General features: G+C 35.0%; 1 protein-coding gene across 3 annotated transcripts in view; it reads right to left on the bottom strand.

Annotated features, from left to right (window-relative positions):
* Nucleotides 1-22175, bottom strand: part of CFAP47 (cilia and flagella associated protein 47) — a 363351-nt gene that overhangs the window by 68311 nt on the left and 272865 nt on the right. For all 3 annotated transcript variants that reach the window (XM_085319423.1, XM_085319426.1, XM_085319424.1), the window contains exons 55-57: nucleotides 18242-18346; nucleotides 13816-13972; nucleotides 4360-4455 (exon numbers count right to left, since the gene is read on the bottom strand). In XM_085319423.1, the coding sequence (XP_085175549.1) occupies nucleotides 4360-4455; nucleotides 13816-13972; nucleotides 18242-18346 (358 nt within the window). The remainder of the gene's footprint in view (nucleotides 1-4359; nucleotides 4456-13815; nucleotides 13973-18241; nucleotides 18347-22175) is intronic.

Raw genomic sequence — 22175 nt, 5'->3', positions numbered from 1 at the left:
GTATTATTCACTATTGCCACTCCACTGCAAAAAGATATATTCTTTTCATATAACTCCAGACTAGAAGTTATTATTCTAATTGAAGGTGATCTGGATAATCAAGAAAATATACATCCAAAACCATGAATTTCATTTTTCCAGATGCTAATACCTGCTCTGTGAGCATTAGAAACCGGGTTCTTTGGGGACTGAAGTAGACCAAAATATGTGTTTCATCCACTCAGAATCATGCAGTCCCTGAGATAAGACTGGAGAAAGACCTAGAGGAAATCTCTGTAACACACATAGTATGGATATTAGGCTCTAAGAATCAGTTTTAGTCACTGGTTTTTAGCTACTGGTTAATGTAAACATTGCCTAACTGAGCCTCTGATTRTTGAGTAGCCTCAAGCAGTTCAGATGTGTTTTCCTTGTTCTCAAGTTTAATTAATTATTTGTGACAGTTTCTGAAGATAAAAAATGGATATTACACTGTTAGGCATGTGCATGGTTGTTAAGTCTTTTAACTTACTGAATGCTCCTTTCCATTCACTATATGAGTATTGACTGCTTAATGATAGAATCGCTGATGTAAGACATAAAATTATTTCTAGTCATTTCAAGTGACCAAACCCTGGTTGCAGGATGCAATGGAAGAGAAAAGAAAGCTCAGCGTTTTCCAACACCATTCCAAAACAGTCAATGAGAATGGAGATTTCTCACAACTCTTTCTTCCAGCTCTTCTAGTCTTTTTGTAATAACGAAAGCTTCATAAATGAGAAAGAGATGGAGTCCTCCAAGGAACAAAGAAAACCAGAAAAAAGTATATTAGTTTTGTTGTTGTCTTTTAGTCTTTGAAAACAATCACAAGAAATAAATGAATTGCACGTACAGAATTACTTTAAGAACAAAATAGATGCAAATAAATATAGAATTAAAGGATTAAGTCTTTAAATCTGACATTTTAGGGAAAGTTATTTGAGTTATTTATGCTGTTTCTTAGGTGAAAATAGTCTAAAAGCTGAATTATTGATAACCATAGTGGACTGTACATAGCATAAAAGTACACCAAAATGCTTTCTCAAATACTGTCTAATAAAACATGAAACTATAATAGTAGCATGCTTTCTAAGTGCATACATAGAATTTTAGTATCTAAAATTTGATTGCCATCAAAGTAGTTTAATGCTGCATGCAGTTTATTAATACAAAGTTTGGAGGGAAAAATTAAATAGATAATCACAGATACTTCAGTAAAACAAGAAAAGAGATATATAAAGAACAAGTTATATGATGGCTCTAAAATAAAGAAAATTTTAAATATAGCCTTTAAAATTTGYGCCGAACTGTGCAGAGAGATATCTAAGAAACTAGGTTTTGCTAACTGCCCCCTTTACTCTTCCTGTTTGATGCTAYGCCAAAACATTCAAGGCAGACAAGCTTTCAGAGCGGCTGTAACATCAATGAAATATGCTAAGTCATAAAGTGCTAAGACTGCAAGTTGGATATAAAATGGGATCACAGCTTCAGTATTAGAAGCGGGTGTAACAAAACAGCATGGGTTGCTGAGAAACAGTAACAAGCAGTTCAAGATTATTTATCTTTCCACTGATTGTGAAATCCAGGCAGAAAAAAAACAATAGCCTACCAAGAGTAACACTTTCACAGCATGCCTAGCATTTTTCTGTTCTTTGTAAAAGTATGACAAAAAAATGCTTCCAAGATTCTCAGCTTTCCTCCTATTTTCTCATATCTGTCCCTTTAATTTTTCGATTGTTCAAAAAAGAGTCAGTGAGGAAAAATAAGTAATTAATAAGCAGCAAGCTCATTTTTTTTTCCAGGAGTGTAAACATTGCTCATAAAATGATCATATAAAATCATATTCCAACTAGTGTAGTAAGAAGAAAATTTCATTCTGGCATGCTTTCAGAGTACTCTTCTTCAYTGTAGCTAAGAGAGGGGGATGCCGTCTTTGTTGCACCTAAACCCCAAGATCTGTGTATCCACACTTCAGACACTGTTAAGTGTGAGGGGAAAGAATTATGGAATCTTTCTACAAAAATGATTCTTAACRTGATTCCATTGCCCCTGAACTGTGAGTGAGAACAGGTGCAAAACAAGCAGGCATTCACCAGTATWACTACCTCCCAATAAAAGAGATCAGGCTGCAGAATTTTCAGAGCAGATGATTTACATCAAGAAAATATTTAAGATATAAAACAGTAAGTAGTGGAAGGCATAATTTATAAAGCTTGCTTTGCTGCTCTAATATTTCTGCCAAGTGATTGCTCTGTCAGTTTTACTATGTGCTTTATGGATTAGATTGCTTTGGGCAGTTCCTCAAAGCCTCTGTGAAAAAATACAAATAATCTTGTGGCAACAGTTACTGCTTCTATACATACGCCTGTATAAAATATACTTATAGAAAATGATATCACATCCAGATGAATTGTTACACCTTCTTTTTGTTCTAAATCCTTCTTGATATATCAGCCAGAAATATTGTTGAGCCATGGTAACCCCCAAGCAGAAAAAGAAAATCTGGAAACAGCAAGTTCTGCAACAATCTCTTCAACAAAAAGGTGTAGTTGAGTACCATCTCCAGGAAAACTCCAGTATATGGCAYATTTTTGAATTAACTGAAAACAAGAAATCCCTCCATTTCATTTTTTCAACTCAAGTCTTTAATTTGCATTAAATATTATTTCTTCATGGGAAATGGTATGGTTTAATATGATCTATATTAATGTGTATTACTATAATGGACAGAAACAGACTCACACATACAATTGCATGAGATACTAGAAAAGCAAAATTATTTTATTCATTTTATACTTTAAGATTTGAATAATCTATCTGTATGCTTTGAAATTAGAAAATAGTAAGTTATCTACAGAAACAACTTAAGAAAAAAATAAAAATATTCTACATAAATACAGAAATTTATCCATCTCCTACACTTCTATAGATGAAGAYATCTTTATCAATAGCTTTTAATGATTAAAATCCTCTAAATTATCAGTAAATGCTATATTAATCCAAGCTTCTAATATAAAAGTAGATAAATTGAATAAATAAATTGCTATTATATGCAAGTCATAAATAAATCTTGGTAAAATTACAACARAAATGCAATTAACTGCTTTCTTATCCTATATTAAATCACTTGTAACCAACAATATCATTTAAAATTTAATCCAACAATTAAAACCGAATGATTTAATTCTTTTTGAGAGGTTCAGTTTTATAGTTTCTAGACTTTATTGTCACATTTGAAACTATCAGGAACACTAYAAGAAAATACAGAAAATAGTAATTTGCAATAGAACAACTTTCTTAGAGAAAACAGTTGAAAGTATTGGCAAGTCTTAAGAAAGAGATAAGTATCTCTCGAGTTGAATAAATGTGAAGTCTATTTCCTACTTTGTTTTCTGTGAATTTAGTAAAAATAWCAGTAGTTATCCATTGCTTAGCTTATTTATTCTTGGAAATTCTTATCCTTTCCTTTTCTCCCTAACTGATTCTTCAAAGTAACAAACGTTTTATTTTACTAAGGAATTTCTTAGCAATCCTATTCTTTTCCTTTCTAGTACTTTACGGGGTTTTAGAAAACTATACTGGTTGCCAGTAAAGTAAACAGATAACAGTTTAAATAAATTACAGTCTGCTTTTCAAGTGTATCAGTTTGTACCTGTTAAAAAAAAACACTTCCATTAAAAAACATTTTTAAGAAGCTCTTCAGTTTAAAATTAATTAAGAATTTTAATAATTGATGCTTTTCTACCTAATAGTTCACAAAATTTCTTAAAACCTTGTTGCTTATCTTGATAATCCCAAAATATAACTTTATTTATTTGAACTTAATCTCTTACTTCAGAGCATTTCCTTGGAATAGATTAAGAGCRCATCACTGCATGGACTCATTCACCCTTTGTATAGTACCCTTGCAACACCTCCGGCGAGGTCAGTTTCCCAYGCTCTAATTTCGTTTACACAACATCATCACAACTAACATTTGTACTTTGGTGGTAAGACACTATTTAAAAATGAAAACATATTTCAAAGTCTAAGAAAACTAACGCAGAGGTGAGGAAAAAATAACTCTTTGCCCAAAATCAGCATTACACACACAACTGAGAAGAACCATTACTGAAGGCCTATGCAGCTGTTGGGGTTTTTTRTTTTTGTTTTTGTTTTAAGTAACATGTATTAACTTCATTGACATGGGGCTAATTCTTGTTTCCACAGAGTCAGATGTGTTCAGCACATCAACTGGAAGAGTTCCACTCATTGACAGAGTTTTATAYACGCTCTAGATTTCAGAGACCATAAAAGATCATACTTTATAAAAATTCAGAGTAAAACCAAGAAATTACAGACCTTGTTTCTGTTTGAGTAGAAGACTGAAAACAGATTCCTTGCGGACGGACTTGGGTAGGACAGATTCACTGAGCTGATGACTGGACTGCTCCTGATCTAAAGAGGAAAAAAAAAAAAAAAAAAAGAAAAAAAAAAAGAAAAGAAAAGAAGAAGAAGAAGAAGAAGAAAATAAGAAAATAATCAGGGAAATTCAACTATAGGTTGAAATTGACTGAACAATTTCCTGAGAAAAAGAGTTTCATAGATGGATAGATATTTTTCAAAATATACTTTCAAATGGGAGCTGTTAGGGTTGGAGTTTTTTTCCTTCACTTATTTTTCTTACTCTGCTGAATATATAAACGTAATATAGAAATCACCTTAAACATCATTAAAATAAAACAGCAAACCATTAAGGAAAGAGCCAATCTTTTCAGTTAAACAATACTAAAGTTATAAAGAAACTGTTTGATAAATAAACTGTTTGCTAAATACCAAAATGAAAATGGCTAGAAAAGCCCACACCGTTATGAAATGTGCAAGAGAAAGATTGAAAACAGGGGCTCAGAGCCAGCAGTACTGTAACAGCGGCACAAATGAACATCTGCTTTTTTGATGACAAGTTACTCAARGAACAAAGAGCTTAGCTCATAGAGACTGAGGATTTGAACTTTATTTTGATTGTTTTCATTGATTCATGTCAATGTTGCAGATAAATGAAAAATGAGATATGAAAAACTGGTTTGAAGATGGGAAAGTTTATAATTATTTAAAAGGGTTTTGGAGCTGTACAAGTAGCCAAAGGTCTCTAGCTAAAAGATGCAATAATTGGAGGATATATCTTGTAAGAAATATATTCAGGAGTTAACTGCAAGAATCTGAGCCCAATAGATAGATCACTGCTGATTAATATGTCCTATTAAAGGGCAGTAGCACTGAATGATGAACTGCTGAGAATAAGTTATGATACACACGCATGCATCAGACTGCTTAGGAAAGACTGCTATGTGGGGTTATGGAACAAAATTAAATTTGCTTTGAGGGACAGACCAATGAACTAAGACGTCCAATAAGGTGAGAGAAAGTTCTCCTGGAAACACTAACCTCTCTGCCCCTTCTGAAAGGAAAAACAGTCTCATACTTCTTTCACCTCAGGTACAAGTTTCAGATTCCAGAAACTAGATTAGTCTAAAAGGTTTGAAATCAAATTTGCAATCTATAGGGGACTACTTAAAGAACAGGGAGACCTTTTCCAAATATCAGAAGCTGAGTGCATAAGAAAAGCCTATGTGCCCATTTTAGTATATCATTAAGACAACTATATTTCCCTAGCATTTTTCTTGGACTGAGATACTGCTCTGGCAGAAATCAGGCTGTTGTGAAACCTCTCCCTAACTAGTCTGGAGGAACTCTTTTCTATATTTTCTCCATGATGCAAACACCTTGAGTACTGAAAACTTCTTTTATTGGAATGATTTAGCAGAGGTTGCTATATGTGTTATATATTTATTTAGCAAGAAAGTTATTTTTGCAGACCACTAATCTCTGACAATTTTTTCCCACTATAAATTCCACTATATAAAATTAAAAGTATTGAGTTATGCTTCATGATGTTTCAAAATGCATTTATCAGATTGGAAGTATATATGCATATTGCATACATATTTATTTTTTTTCATTGGTGGCTAACATTATGGTTGCAATTATGCCAAAATCAGCACGAAGTAATCTTAGCAATTTTATTCTAAACTGGTTAGTCACATTCAAAACTGATTTGAAAATAATAGTACCTTCACTTTCTCATTACTTCAACATTGACTTAAATACCTGCCACAAGAGTTATGTCCAATTTATTTTGCCTAAAGGAAATATAACCATTAGTAGCAGACTTATCTTTGAGCACTTAGTTCAGTTAAATGACTTAATATTTAAGTTGCAGTTTATAAACATTTCATGACACTCATTTAAACAAGTGGCAATCCCAGTTTGGAAATCTCAGTATGGAAATGAGATGGCTGAGCTACTGTGTATGCAACCCTACCTTGGAAATACAGTAAATTTTAATAATCCTCAATATCAAGCACCTATTTAACATGACTGTGAATGAGCCATTACCAAAAGTCTCAAATACTGCTGCAGAGATCAGTTTTGGTAATGCTGGATTCCAGAGAAGAATCAATCAATCAACCTCCCTTATCCAATTCCTAACTACTGTTGCAGCTTTCATCTTTCATTTGATCATAGCTCTTCAACCTTTGGGGTGAATATCTTGTAAAAAAAACAGTTGGACTTTTTTTCCAGAAACTTGGAAATATATCTGGCCTACTGAATACATAAATTATTCTCATGAAATAAAGCAAAGCATTCCAGGTATTAACTAACTATTAATTTTTATGGACAACTCTGACACAGTTGCACTCTGTAGTCTGGTCTACACTGGAGACTTTGTTAGTATCAATTATGTATCTGATAGTTGCATCCATAAAATCTTAGTAAAAAATTACACATGAGTTTACACAAGAACAACAACATTCAACTTGAAACAGCTAAACTAGTACAAACGGTCACTAAATGATTTGCAAGAGTAAGGGTTTGCACACTCTGTAGCTCTGATCATTGGCTCAAATTGGTAAAAATTATCTTCAATCAGATAAGCATTACTCCCATGAGAATTCTAAAGGTGGCTATAAAAGTTTATGTGAATAAGAGGTTCAATGTTAAATCCCAGACACATATATAAATCCTGGGGAAAAAACTCATTGCCATTAAATTCAATGAGAAAATACCAGTAAGTTTTAGGAGGTCCACAACTTCATCACTTCGTCACAAATTATCAGACAGTGTGTGGCTTTACTTGCTCTATATTTTCCCAAAATAAAACATAGTTTGAGCTACAGTATCATTCAAAATTCATATAAAGAAGTACTTCTTAGGAATAACGCTCTTGGGTTCCACAGAGCTTCAGAAATGAAAATGAAAATGAAAACTTCAGAAATGGCACAGCTATGATGTTTCTTAATTAATTTCTATTTTAATTCCTGATGTGTATTACTTTAAACATAATTTCATATCTATCTAATGCAGAAACTCCCTATGGAATGTTACTTGAAAATAAGATACAGCTAACTTCTGAAATCTTTAAAGCGTTACGGAAATTTTACAAATGTTGATGTTTACTGCTTGTAAGCTTTAACTGAGATGCTCTATTTCCCTTGTTGCCACTTTTAATTCTTATAAGAAGTGGTACATGGTCTGAAACATAATTTGTAAAGAGCACAGTCAATCCAAGGTTCCCTTCTGCCTGCAGACTTGCTGCTTTCTGTCAGTTCTCCCTTCCTCTCTTTCCCCAGCCTCCAAAAACATGGGCAGTGAGTGTGACGAGTGCAACATAGGATTAAACAAGGAATGCATTACAGAAACAAGCTTCTGTGCTAAAATAATGTGTTTTTAAAATCATTAAACTTACAGTTTCAAGCTCTGTTTTGAGACCGATTCAAAAACTTGTGTGAATTTGAGTTACTGGCTGACATTATGGTCACTGTCTACTCTTTGGATTAATGCTTTTGAGGAAAATGCATTTTTTTTAGGAATTATTAGGCTGTCACACACCCTTTGAGGATTAAATTAAGACTACCTTATATCTCAGACTAAAATGTTTAAGTAAATCAGATGGAAGGTTACTGTTGTTGTGTCTAAAATAATATTACCATCAGTCCTAATTAGCTAGTACTTTCCCAAGTGTGTAGTTGTAATAGAAAAGATGTACCACAGCAGTTTCTATTCCGTACTCTTTATATAGCTGAAGTATAATGTTCATGGAAGTAAATTGTTTTTGATCAAAACTGCAGACTTTACTGCGAGCAGAAATGGCTGGCACAATGGGATCCTCAAAGGTGTAACCGAATATTAGTCTTGCACTGATACGCTTACCATTAAGGATAAAGAAAAGTAGCTTAAATAAAAAAAAAAAAAAAAAAAAAGGTATAATGGGATATCTTCCAAAAGAAAATAGCGGTAACAAATAAGGTAACAAAGCATAGGTGAAACGAATAATTAGGTTTGCTTATAATTTTTGGCTTTTAATAACATTGCTACTAAGACTATACTTCTTTTCCTCTGAAAAGAATGAAATAAGAAATTTTGTAAATATTTTGAGAGAGAGCAAACAATTATATGTAAAACTATTCCTAAAGACAGCTCAAGTACAGAACACAACCATCTTACTGTGATTAAAAACAAGTAAACATTATTTACAGGTCAGCAGTGGCAACTGAATTAGAAAATTAATGTTACAACTTAACCAGGTTAGCAAATTCAAAACATGTTTTAGAGGACAAGTATGGTCTTAGTTCCATAAAGATCACAGTAGGAAATTTATTTTCTCAGAGAAAACTTTTAATAATTCCACTGCAGAATATTGGATCACCATCATGTCAGGTCTACTGATGTGTAAGGAAAAATTAAGAATAGAAACTTCTGATGCATAAAAGCCAACATTAGTCTTTYATTGTCTAAGCCAGTTGCCTGTGCACTGTCTCTATTATGGAAAATCTCTCTAGGACAAGTTAATGTTCTGTAGTTAAAAAGACAACTATGTTTTCATTAAAATATTTAAACAAGGCAACTTTTGCAAATTTAAGATAGTCTCTCAGAGTATTATATTTTAGTAGTTTTTAGTGCCCACATTTAAACTCTGTAAATCATTTTTGTTAGAATTGTATTGCAGAAATGTTTGACTGTTTTGATTTGGGTTTTTTTTTTGTGTGTGTGTGACTAGCACATTAGATTAGCATTTTTACAAATATACTTAGTAGTATTAGAGTACTAAGCTATGCTATCTGGCACTAGATTTATGCTCAACAAGCCAAGCAGCTTGCTTTTCATAATTGCTCCAGCTGCTGTACAATCAGAACACAAACTTACATTTTACACTAGAATGTGCAATGGGAAACTTCACACCACACGTAATGCACACCTTCTACACTTCATAAAATGCTGTAATTAATTAATTTCTGATCAAATAAGGCTGGCTGCACAGCTAGTACTTTGCTGTGCTTCTGCATGAGGGAAAACACAAAGGATTAACATTTTAGAAGGAAAATTACATGATTTATTGTTATTTAAAATGTATAAGTTACTGTATCTTCAGCTGTCTCAGGGCTGACAAGTTGAAAAACAAGATCAATCAGAAAAAGAGTTATTCCAGCAATTTATCAAGATCTGATGGAGTGAAGCTCTGCTGTTCATCATGTCAGCCACTCCCCCCAATTTACACTGCACTCTGCCTCCRCATCCATGTTGCTGATAGAGCTCTTGAACAATATGGGTCACAGCACTGACCCTAGGGGTACCACACTCTTTATGAGCCAGTAGCTGACTGTCAAGCTGGTGATCATTATCCTTTGAGACTGATCATCAGGCCAAGTTTCCAACCCACACAACAATCTATTATCAGGTCTATGCTTCCTTAGCTTCCAAATGGGAACATTACAATAAATAGTGTCAAAAGTCTTCCCAAATCAAGGTATATATCATCAACTTCTACCTATCATCTGCATAACTAGTCATTTCCTTGTAGAACGCAGTCAAGTTAGTCAATCCATTTGACTGGTTCTGATTACCCTCTTGACCATCATGTGCTTGGAAATGGACTGCAAGAGAATGTGCAATCCAAGGGCTGCATGAACCGTAAGAGGATGTGCTCCATGAGCCTAACAGAAATTGAGGGGAGGCTGTCCTTCCTATTGCTCCATACATCTTGTTTCGAACATTTTTTAAAAGAAGGAAATTACTCAGCTTTTTTTTTTTTTTTTTTTTTTTTTTTTCCCAGTCATCAGAGACATCTCCTGATCATCACAAATTTTCAGAGGACAGAATCACAGCTTCACAATCACGTTGGCCAACTCTTTTATCAGCTTCTGTGAAATTCATCTGGTTTTATGGATCTGAATACATTCACCTACTCTAAGTAGTCCACAGCCCATTGCTCCCTCATGCCCATCTCCCTTTCAAACCATATCGGTATATGGTGATTTGGGAGCAGGTTTTGCCTGAAACCAAGGTAGAAAAAGTGCTGAGCACTTCAGCTTTTTCTGCATTGTTTGCCACTACTTGATTCCCCCTGTCTGTTAATRTACTCATATTTTCCCTGAACTTCCTTATGCAACTAACCTAGTTGTGGAACCTCTTTTGCAGATTCCATATATCTCCTGCTAGGCTTAGCAGGGCTAATCCAGCTGGGCTTTGGCCTTGCTGATTTTCTGCTAAGTACCCTCAGAGTGCCTTTATATTCCTCTTTTGTTACCTCTCCTTGTTTCCATCTCTTCAATGTGTAGGGAACTTCTGGCACTGTCTCTGAGATCCTGGCCATGATTTATTTAGCTTATAAACAGTTGATCCATTGCATGCTACCTCTTCCACTGCCTCCTTCACTGTTGTTTGYATTAGAAGAAACTAAGAAGTAGTCTAATCATTTAAGAATGGAACTCTATTTTGTGATAGTTGTGAATGAAAATATTTTAATGGTTAAAAATGGGAAACTCCATTAAATTCTGCCAAAAAAATGTTCTCGACAAGTCCCCACTTAGGGAATAGAATCCCCAGAATCTCCCATTAAAAAGTGTTTATGCAGCTGAAAGCTACAACAAAGGTCAACAGACAGAAGAACCATGGGTGGGTTTAAGGGAACATAGCACATCTTTGGGAGAAGAGATAAGAAATAGATCAGTGGAAATATAGGCAGTCAATACAGATTAAAGTGGAAAGGTGCCACAATTACTGCAGCCCTTTATTGAATCCGAGTTGATAGACTACTGCTATAACAACTGCTCAATCATTCTTCATCACTTGAATCATTCCCCACATGGGTCCAAGCTATCCATGTCCCTGAAAACTCACAATTTCTATAATACCTTAAAAGAAGCTAAGCAACTTACTTCTTTTTCTTGCTAAACAYTAGATCCCAAGAGTCATATCTCAGTCAATTACTGTTGAACCCAGGGGAGCCTTGAAGTCTGTTTTCCAGCAAAAATAGARCAACAGTAAGTCTTCATTTACTTAACCAAATAAATCATAGAGATAACACAAAAGGATCTGGTATTAACCAAACTAAAGATTTCAAATCCACCATTTGTAAGCCAAKAAAAATCTTTTTGATGCCTGTATTCATCCTGATATGCAGAAGGGTTTCTCTGAAAAACATACAGCAAAATAACAGTTTTTCCCTTCAGATTCCCAAATGTTTTACACATGTAGGARTCTAATCTGCCTTTCATATTTGAAATTCAAAGATACACTGAGATATCTGCTGTTATGACTTAGAAAAGTAGCYCATCGCAAGAATTTAGTTTGCATTACTCTTCTGTGCATTGGGTGACTTCAACCTGTCTTTAAACACTTCATTTACCAGATAACTTCAGCAATCAAACACACTCCATTTACCAGATAACTAAAGCAATCAAACACATCAAAAGGTCTTATACGAGAACACCAACGTGATGACACAATTAATTAGTAATCTCTATAAATCACCAGCAGAGTTTCAGCAGGAACACTGTTATGACCAAATTAGCCTTGACCCCAAGAACTATTCAGTATCTTCAAAAAAAAAAAAAAAAAAAAAAAAAAAAAAAAAAAAAAAAAAAAAAAAAAAAAAAAAAAAAAAAAAAAAAAATAAAAAGAATAAAAAAAAAAAAAAAAAAAAAAAAAAAAAAAAAAGGAAGAAGGAGAAGAAGAATGTACAGACTACAAGATAACTATGGTTTCTATCACTAATATTATAAAGTGACTTAAACAGAAACTTCAGGTAAGCTAGAAAAATAAGGTCCTGACTTCACACATGGCTTCAATCTGTCAGATGCTTGGCACTTTAGGCCAACCTGGAAAAAGACCAAGGTATGATTTTAAAATCAATCATTTGTTTTGCCCCACAGCTATAAACAGCTTTTTCCCCCCGAAGAAATTTTGAGGAAACTCAATGGTTTTGAAAACAATACCAATGGAAAAATCATGAGTTATCCATCTGGAAAACTTGCAGTACACTGCCAAGATAACTCAATTCAGGTTTATAGCACCATATTCAYCTGTTTTTGAACACTCTGATGAGAAGACCGATCAACTACAAAGACAATATACTCAACTGTATATATTGGCTTTGATTTGACCAACAACAAAGACAAATTACCGTTTTAAGTAAAATGAGTCAACACTTTTAAGATAGTTAATTTTTTCTGTTTTCTAATAGCTGGAATTTTCCCCCTTCTTTTCTAGTTTCCTAAGCTCTCTAGCTAACGATCAATTTAATTTTCCTCACTTAAATCTATTTCAAATGATATTTCAAAAAGTTTCCCATTAATTCTCAGGACTCAGCTGAAAAGCTGTTGTTCTCAGAATCAAGGTTGAAATAAAAATGCTTACCAAGGTAAGCACTGTAAGAGGCAATCAGGCATCTCTGATTACCATTATAGGGAGACCTTATGTGATGGTGACTTCATATAAGAATTTAGTTCACTAGYAGACTGATGAACTGCTCTACAATTTTTCAAGTTCAAGTTTTGCAAGTTTATGTATTTCTAATTCATATCTCAGAAACAGTAATTTATTCAAAAGTATGACTTGCTCACAACAAATAGACTTAATTGAACACTTTTAAAAGATGCATTTCTTCACTTATTCTATACACCACAAACCCCAAATCACAGTATGACAGCATAAACCTGGCTTAAAACTTATCTTAGCATAGGTTTGATTTTGCTCATGACTTTTGTGTCCTTACTACATTCATGGCAGGTCAGTGTTTGCAGCTACTAAAAGCTATATCTTGATTTTTTGCTATAGTCAGGTGCCAGGAAATGCTTTACTGATCTTATATGTTATGCTGGGCTGGGTGGAGTTTCAGAGAGCTTTCTAAAGCTTTTTCACTGAATGTGAAATTTATGCTGTTTCATTGAGTAAATTTCAGTCACCAACGAGAATCTGGAACTTTGAACTTGATTTCTGCATCATTTGTGAAATCTAGGTATGGGCAGTCATTGGGAGATCTTTAGTATTTCTGGATCTTACATTACTTTCACAACATGTTTGAAAACATTGCTGAAATGTACTTGTTCGGAAGGTCAGTCAGAAATAACTTGAAAGTTTTGTTCTTATTAGCGTCTTTAACTACCTATAAGCTGATACAATTTTTTATATCCACACACACACACACACACACACAGTATAATATATACTACTGCCTAAAGGCTACAATACAGTCCACCGTCACAAACCAGCTGCCTGTATACATGAGGCTGGTATGACCTACTTGGTGTGCTGTGTACAGATTTGTGTTATTTCTCAACTCCCACAGCACAGTCTCTGGAGGTTTCCAGTCTCGGTTGTCAATATGTGGAACGGGGAAATGTAATCATATAACTATCCAACTCACACTTTTAAGGCCACTCAAGGCACTTACACTCCTCCAAAAATAAAATACTGTACCTTTTAGCTCCACATCTACCAATACATTTTCAGGAGTTGGATTTCTGAAGAATATGATGACAGAAGAATGCTGATCAAGGCATGTACTTATGCTCGTTGGTTCCATCAGCTGAGGTAGAAGACCAGTTCCAGAAAGGTAAAATATCCACTCCTTCAGCTGTAGATAAAAATTGTGTCATTATATATTACTTGACCAGTTATACCTGTACATTTTAGGGCAAACTACCTTCTTCCATCTTTCTAGTGTTCTCTATTTTCTGTTGCAAGTGAAGTGCTGTTTAACACTTCCTTTCTTTCTTCTTCCCTCAAACTACTATGTTACCAGTCTGGGAACCAATAGTCTCAAAGTGTCAGGCTTTTTATATAGGAGTCTGGGAGATATTCCTCTTTGCATTTAACTTTCATGCTATTCAGAGCATCTCTATAGCTATTCAGAGCTACCAGTGTAGTGAATGAATAGAAGAGGGTGATAGCAAGAGGGCTACTGAAAGCAAATATATTAAAACCTGCAAACAGATGAGGCGAGAAGAAGTCTTCTTACCAAGGCAAATAATTCATGAAGTGAAAGTAGTAGAACCACCAAAAAGCTAGAATCATTACTCCAAACATAAGAAAGAACTTTAAAGAGAAAAATATACACAAAAGAATCAAGAAGACAGATAGGAAAGAACTAGTGGATCTAGAGAGTCACCATACTGCAGGGGGTGGAAATAGAGGTAATTAAGCTAAATGTGTTAATGTTGATTAATTTTTCACCATGACAGCAAAAAGTTGCCTGTCCCAGATTTAATCTTTTAAGATAATTTTAAGAGTGATGGTAATAATGCCACTCATTATGGAAGTTTTAAAGGTGAATAAGAAGCAAATGTAAAGGTACCACAACTATTTTAAAGAAAATGTTCAACGATATATGCATACATGTTGCTGGCTTTAAATTAAAAGGAATAAACACAAAGACTAACATCTGAGGCTCATTATGAACTGCTCAAAATGACCCATTGCTCAGCTTTTTTCACTGTCACACAAAACATATGCACCATAAGGAGAATAGAAATTAATAAATAATTGAAAAAATAAATAAACTGAAACAATATTGCCATTATCTGCAATACTGGATTTAATTCTGAGTAACCTGCCTGCAAAAATTAAGGAAAATCTGTAATACTGATGGTTCAAAATATAACAATAAATTCAGAAATACCTACTGTTAAATGTGATTAAAAGATTGAGGCTTCTAAGAATAAAAAGGGATAAATAAAATGAGACAGCATAAGTCTTCAGAAAATAGCTTTGGATGGCAAAATTGCATGCCTTTATCATCATTTTATAGATAGATATTCAAYGCAGTAAGGAAAAAGACATTTTAATCTTGCTTAAGGAAATTTGTTGGTAAAAGTCATCCAAGGCTACAGGATTTTAATAGAATCTTAAAAAGAAGGAATAAATGTTTCTATACTGATGCAGCAACTACCCAGTGTTAAAAGTCAGAATATAAAAATAGAGCCTATGTTTCGTTTAGACAGCAATAAAAATCTCCTTCGCTGTGGGGAGTTCTCCATTACTCAAACTAACAAGAATTAAAAAGCACGTCCCTTTATAAATTACATTTTATTTGGTTATTGTTGACTTAAATGTAATATACATCTAGTTCATAGTACTGTTACATGAGCAAGAATTTAGCATTGCACATTACTCTGACTGACTGCAAACCAAACACTACTGCTATGCAAGACTTTGTCACAGCACAGGACTAACTCTTCAGYGAAGCACATTTGCCGTCGTAGTCAACAAGACGCTGCCCAGCAGTGGCCAAACCAGCATGCCCTAGTGTTCATGTACCTAGCTCATGCCCTGCTTTACTACATCTGCCTCAAGTAGTTAAATATACACAAAAAGACTGGGCACACTATCCTGGGTCCTTTAAAGGAACTGGAACACAGGTGTTAGGATACCAGAAGACCATGTTTCCAGAAAGCTAGATGTACCCTACTATGAWTAGTCTACATCGACTTGTTAGTGATACTTTCTGCTAGCTTACAAACAACAGTAATGATAATTCAACAAAATTACTTGCAAAAGCCTTAAAACAGGAGTTACAAGGAGAACAATCTAAAACTGCTTTCAGTATTCACTGTTAAGATGTTTGAACCACCTCTCTGTATGCTCACAGCAAGTAATTTTACATGGAGGTACAATGCAGGGTTTGGGGGGAAGGAATACATTCATATTATTTGTGGGTGAATTGTACAGTTCAAGTTTGAGCATTGTTGCTGAAGGCTCAAGTTCATGTTCTGAAAACAGAAAAGTCTGTGGTTTTCTACTGATTTTTTATGGTTAACRAGCAGGAACATTTTGAGCCTCATTACGTCAAGTGCTGAGCACCTTTAAAAAAAAACACTCTGACATTCTGTGAAACTGAGCAGCTAAAAAAGGATTCAGACAAAATCAGAGGTCAGTTTGGAAAATAAAACAATAAAAATAAGAAATTCTATAGACTGTAAAGCAGGCCGGCCTTGTCTCTGAACTGCAGTTWCTGTTCTCTGCTGACCCATTATGGCATTCAGCCGAAGAGCACATTACACTCAGCGCAAAAAATCAAGAGGAAAAGGAGATTAAAAAACAACRAACTGCTAAAGCAAATAATGTAAAATAGAATCTAACAGAAGGGCCAGCTTTTCTCCAGTATTACTGAGTACTAATAAACTCATTCCACTACGCAGGGATGCTACTGATATGGTAGGAGAATAAGATAATAGAAACATACTAGAACTCTGGATGGGGCTTATGTTCAAGCTGACATTTCAGTCAGTTGCTGCCCCAACAACACTGATTTCAGGTTTCACAAACTACGCTGAAGCGATTAGAGCTAAGCTCAGATGCTCCCTGTGAAGAGTTCTTCGCACAGCTTCAAACCAGAAACAAATGAAGCAGATACTAACACAGAGCTGTTTCTTTCAATTCATCAAAGAGGCACAATCATCAGAAACAGCTAAGACTTATCCTATAAGTACTGTCATTAGCTGATTTTAGGTTAGTCAGCTATCAGATGTCTTAAAGTGTCTATTCAGATGCATATAAACAGAGAAATCAAGGGAGGGAAATCAAAATGTTTTTTTWAAAAAAAGATTAAAAGTTGTTTGAGGCTTCCACGACTGGTGAGAAACACTCTTCAAGTCTTCATGAAAAAGGGCTGTAACGCTATGTCTGTATAAATATTCACTGTCAGTTATCATAACAGCTAGCACACTAAAATAGTCTGGGATGAATTTAGTGAGTATTGTAGGAGTAAAAATGAATGGAAATTTAAAAAATTCAAAAGACCCAGGCATAAAAAAGAGCACTGAAAAACTACACAGATTTTATCAATATATTGAAAAGATTCAGTGCATCTGGAAAAAGCTACAAGAAGGATGAGACAGTGACTAACATTTACTACAAATGAAAATTTGGATATCTGTCTTTATTTGACAGGAGTTGCACTGGATGACAAAATTCAGATGGCAGGGCTCAATTTGATCCTGAAAGGTTTACATAAATTATCCAGTTAATTTCTTTAATTTATAGATATGATTTCTGCTTATTATTAGAATTCAGACAAGACAACAGCAATGACTGCTGAACTTGACTTGGACATATATTATTCATATCAGAACTGCTGGCTCCTTGTGCTGATCCTTAATAAATATTTAAGAGGATGGATTCTGAAAATACATGCTGTGCTAACACTGCCTACAAATAATCCGTCTGTTAGACATACATTATCAGGAAAGAAATTGTGACATCACTTCCTTAAATAATTCTCTTTTTCATCATATAAAAGAACATTTGCTTTGGTAATGTTACTTAGAACGTTACTGAAAACATTTTGTAGCATTTCAGCAGTAATTCACAGGTCAGCAGTCCATTAGGACATCTGGCAGTCCAACAAGAATGAAGAGAGGAAAGTGCTCAGAAATAAAATACTTCCTTCAACAACAGGTCATGTACTGAAATAATGACATTTACATCATATCAGTTTTTCTTTTTGTGCAATTTTTAATCAGCTAGCAGGTCATGTTGATGACTCACATTTCTTTGTTTGGTGTTTTTCATTAAAAATTAGGAAAATTTAAAGAAAATAGTCAAAAATTCTAAAATGCTCGAAGTAAAAATCATTTTCAACACCAAAATCAATAAATACGAATTACCTGTTCCAGCTCCTAGTCAATATTATTTTCTTTTAATACTGTAAATAAAATAAGTTATATGCAAATCTAAAGTTATAATTTGTTTTAACTTCTGGACATCTTTGCATTTGCTCTTTCATTATGAATCCAGCAATTAAATTTCAATTTGTCCTTCAGATCGAAAGTCTTACTTACATGCCGTCAAAAATATTATCTAATTTGAATTCTAAGTATTTTGGACAGCAAATACGGTGCCATACCTGCGAACATTTGAAGGTTATGGATGCCTTGTGTTCGCCTCTTCCAAGGGCAGACGGACAGAATTGCACGGGTACTTCYGTGGTGGAATGAGGAGCGACAACCAGCTGTACCAATACAAAAGCAAAGCAGAGTGAGGACAGAATCAGTGTTTTTTGGAGTCAGTTTCTTTTTGGTGCTTGGGTCGGCAGCGCYGACATTTATGCGATTACTGTGTTCCACCAAACACAGTCTCTGCTCGCAGCCCACATGGGCCGCGAAGGCAGCAAGGCTATTGCAGTAAACCGCCGGAGTGGCGGTCGCGGCACGTTCGCTCCCCAGAAGCGGCGGAGCTAGCGCTAGCGACTGCTCCGAGGAGACGGGCAGCGGCTCGCCCAAACAGCAGTGCGACATGGCTTGCGTGTCTGATCAAACCGACAGTACCAAAAGCTTAGCACGTTGACCTCAAGAGAAACAAACGGGCTTACAGGGGAGAGGTGGTAGGTTCCAACAAATGAGTGTTTTTCTCTCCTTTTTACCTTTCTATAAACTAATGCTGTAAATGATGCTGCCAGAGTTTTCCCTTCTGAACTGCCCTGCGTGAGTCACAGCTGCGCAGGGAAAAGCACAGGAGCTGACTGCAGCGGGGTCCTGAAGGACTAGATGAGCAGAGAAAGAGGAGACTTCCGAATAATACAAACGCCTATGAATAATCAGCTAGAATCACTGCATTCACAATTTCGATGCCTGTTGCTTTAATAAATAATAGGCTTTTAATATTGTATCTATGTTTAAACAATGCTTCCATGTACAAAGATATCAACAAAACTTATTGGAATTACAGGCACTCCCATGGTATTTTATAAAATTTTATATAAATTCTAACTAACAAAGTTCAAAATATTGCCTTGCAACAGTTGGCACTGACAAGTCCCTTCACATAGGAAATGGTAGCCCTGAGAAAAGAGGGTGCTAACAGGCAGGGAGTGAGAGTTATGGAAGCATCCACTGCTGTTTACTACATGTGATGGTTGCACCAGGCTGCAGTGCACCAGCAGCCTCTTCCTCCTGGGGTCTGGCTGCCCATGCTCAAGGCCAGCTCTGACACAGGCTCAGCTCAGGGGGGCCAAAAGCTGGAGCTAACCAGCAGGGCCACCCAGGGCAGGGCCTCCCCCAGGGCCCATCCTGCAGTGCCTGGAGGTGGCGGGTGGAACAGTGACGCCGGCCACGGACTGCAACCAGGGCCGTGGTGGGGCTTTACCACGCTGCTGCCTCGCCTTCGCTTCATCACCTCGTATGTCATGTCGGTGGGTGACAACTGGAGAGCACATTTGCTACCAGCAAGCAACTGCCATAGTCCCATGCCTGTCACCTTTGCAAGTCCTCTAATATGCAGAATTACTGGCCTGAAGAAAAGATACCTCCCAGACACCATCCTCATTCCCATCTGCCGCATTAAGGGAAGGGATTGGGATTCAAGCTTCATTTAACTGTTCATCATCTGAAAAGAAGCCTGAATAGCTCATTTCTCTTAGTGAGCTGCTATGCATAGTCATTATCCAGAGGCCCTTTTTAAAAATCTTTAAAATTTTAGTTTCATTTGCAGCACAGTTCCTATCAACCTTCTAAATCCAACCAGCTCTGCAGAAGACTTATCACACATGGACTTAAAAATGGAAAAAGCCTCTAATGAGCATCCTCCCCAAATGCTTTTGAAGGAAAAGAAAAAGCAAGGTAATGGCATAGTGTCTCACTAAAAGAATACAAGATTAAACTGAAATACAATTTTCAAGCAATAATTTCACTAAATAAGAGATCTATGTTGTTTGAAAAAAACAACTCTCCCATAAAGTTCAAAATAGACTGGAATTCTGCTTTCAATAAGCATTAGCTGACATATCATTACACAAAAAAAGGCATTGCCACAATGAATCCAAATAWTTCACACGATGGAGTCATGATAATCCACCAGACTGCCTGCTCTCAAAGCATAAAAGGTTTTTATTTTTGACATTATAGATCTCTTTTAAAAATTGATTTTATATCATGCAGTATGATGTTCTACTGCATCCAGAAAGTAACTTGATTGGAAATAAGGAGCTGGACAAAAAAATCCCTTTCTACTGAAAACTAAATTGCTTTAAAAACTAAAACAGAGAAGCAACTCAAACAGCACATTTAAACAAGGTCATACTTTGCCACAACCATTCAGTAAAATATACTGAAGTCAACCCGTCCTCTGCTTTTCATTTTGTTTACACAAACAAGTGTCCTCTAAGATACTCATATCAAAGGAAACTGGTAGCTTCTTATTACAAATCCAATAAAGCGGGGAAATTTGTCATTAAGTCTCAGTTTATTCTCTACTCTACACAAAACAATACACTCAGCCATTAACAAACTAATACAGCTTGCACATAGCGACTTTGAGACTGCGCTCTCTTCTGCCAACCTTTCTTTATCAAGTTATTTTTCCTCAATAAAACCTGTGCTTCATAGCTGATTAGGATGGAAGACATTATTTTCAAGAGCTTCATSAAAAGTCTGGTTATAAGCTGGGAAAATAACAAACTCAGGACAAAGTGAAAACATGTTTATTCTTCATAAGAGAGATGTTCCCCATAAACTGTTTTGTAAGGATTTTTTAAATACATCTAAGTTACATCATACATACAAGTGAATAAATACACATACATATAAAATGTGTGTGCATGTGTTTATTAGGAGGAAGAGAAGTATGCTGGGGAAACACAGCATTACTGATGATTGAGAATATACATCTATTAAATGCTGAATACGAACCCTTCTCTACTAAAGACAGCTCTGGTTAGAAGGAAAACAGATGCCCAAAATTCCACCCCTTGCCCCCCAGAAACAGGTAATTCTCAACAATCTCATCAAAAACAACTTGTGACATTTTGCAGCAAATCTACAAGAATTCACTTCTATGCCAACATTTAGAGAATTCAGCAAGATTTTTCAAGCTATATTAGTTAACCTGTACAATATAATGTTGACAAGAAGGAAAACAAAAATTAGGTGTAGCTCATTTAAAGAAAAATAAAAGATATAAAATCCAAATCACATCAAAGGAAATTCTAAATTAATTTTCCTTGATAACTTTTATCAGGTCTTTGAAAGAAAATCATGATGCTATATCTTGTTGTAGGGTGTTTTGGGCTATCTCAACTACAAATTACAAAGCTGCTAACAAAATGCATCTCATTTTCTCACTTTCATCAGTTTACAAATAACTTAATGGAGATGCTTCCAATTTACATGAAGCTAAGAGACTTAAAGCCTTCAAATTTCATTTAAAGCATCCAAAATTTTGGTAATAGTTGRGAGTTATTCTTCTGGACCCCAGGAAAGCCTGTCAGTACTTGAATGACATCAGTACTTGAAATTTAATCAAAATTATAAAAAATAATCCCTTGTCATATTTCAGAAATTGGAAAGTCAAAGACATGCAGTAATTGCAATAAATATGGTATCCAAATACGTTTGCATTTCAAAATATTAGTCTAAATTTTGGTTAATATTTTAGGTAATTAATCTCTAGGAAGAATAACTGTTTCTCTTATCTCTCTCTTGTATGTGATTCATATAACACAGATTAGTGACTGATAATATAATTAATTGTTAGCCTGACTGATAACCAAATATTTTCAACAGCTCTACATCTGAGATGACATAAAAATAAATATGTAGAAATATATGAAATATTTAAACTTACTGATTTAAAATATTTGGAATTTTAAAATGACTCTACTAATTCTATCCAAACATTACCCATCCTTACCATCTTTGATTTATTGTTCTAATTATTTACTTTYTATTGCATTTAGCTGTTCTTTCATCTGAGAATCCCTCAAATTAGCTCAGCCTCAGATTTTACCTGTACACAAGAATGCGAATTTCTTTTAAAGAGAGAAGAAAACATGAATAATTAAGATA

Source organism: Rhea americana, unplaced genomic scaffold (assembly GCF_003343005.1).
Source record: "Rhea americana isolate MKP2758 unplaced genomic scaffold, rheAme1 scaffold_59, whole genome shotgun sequence".
Lineage (NCBI taxonomy): Eukaryota > Metazoa > Chordata > Aves > Rheiformes > Rheidae > Rhea > Rhea americana.
The sequence above is the reverse complement of the archived record's forward strand: the minus strand, read 5'-3'. Positions and strand labels throughout refer to the sequence as shown.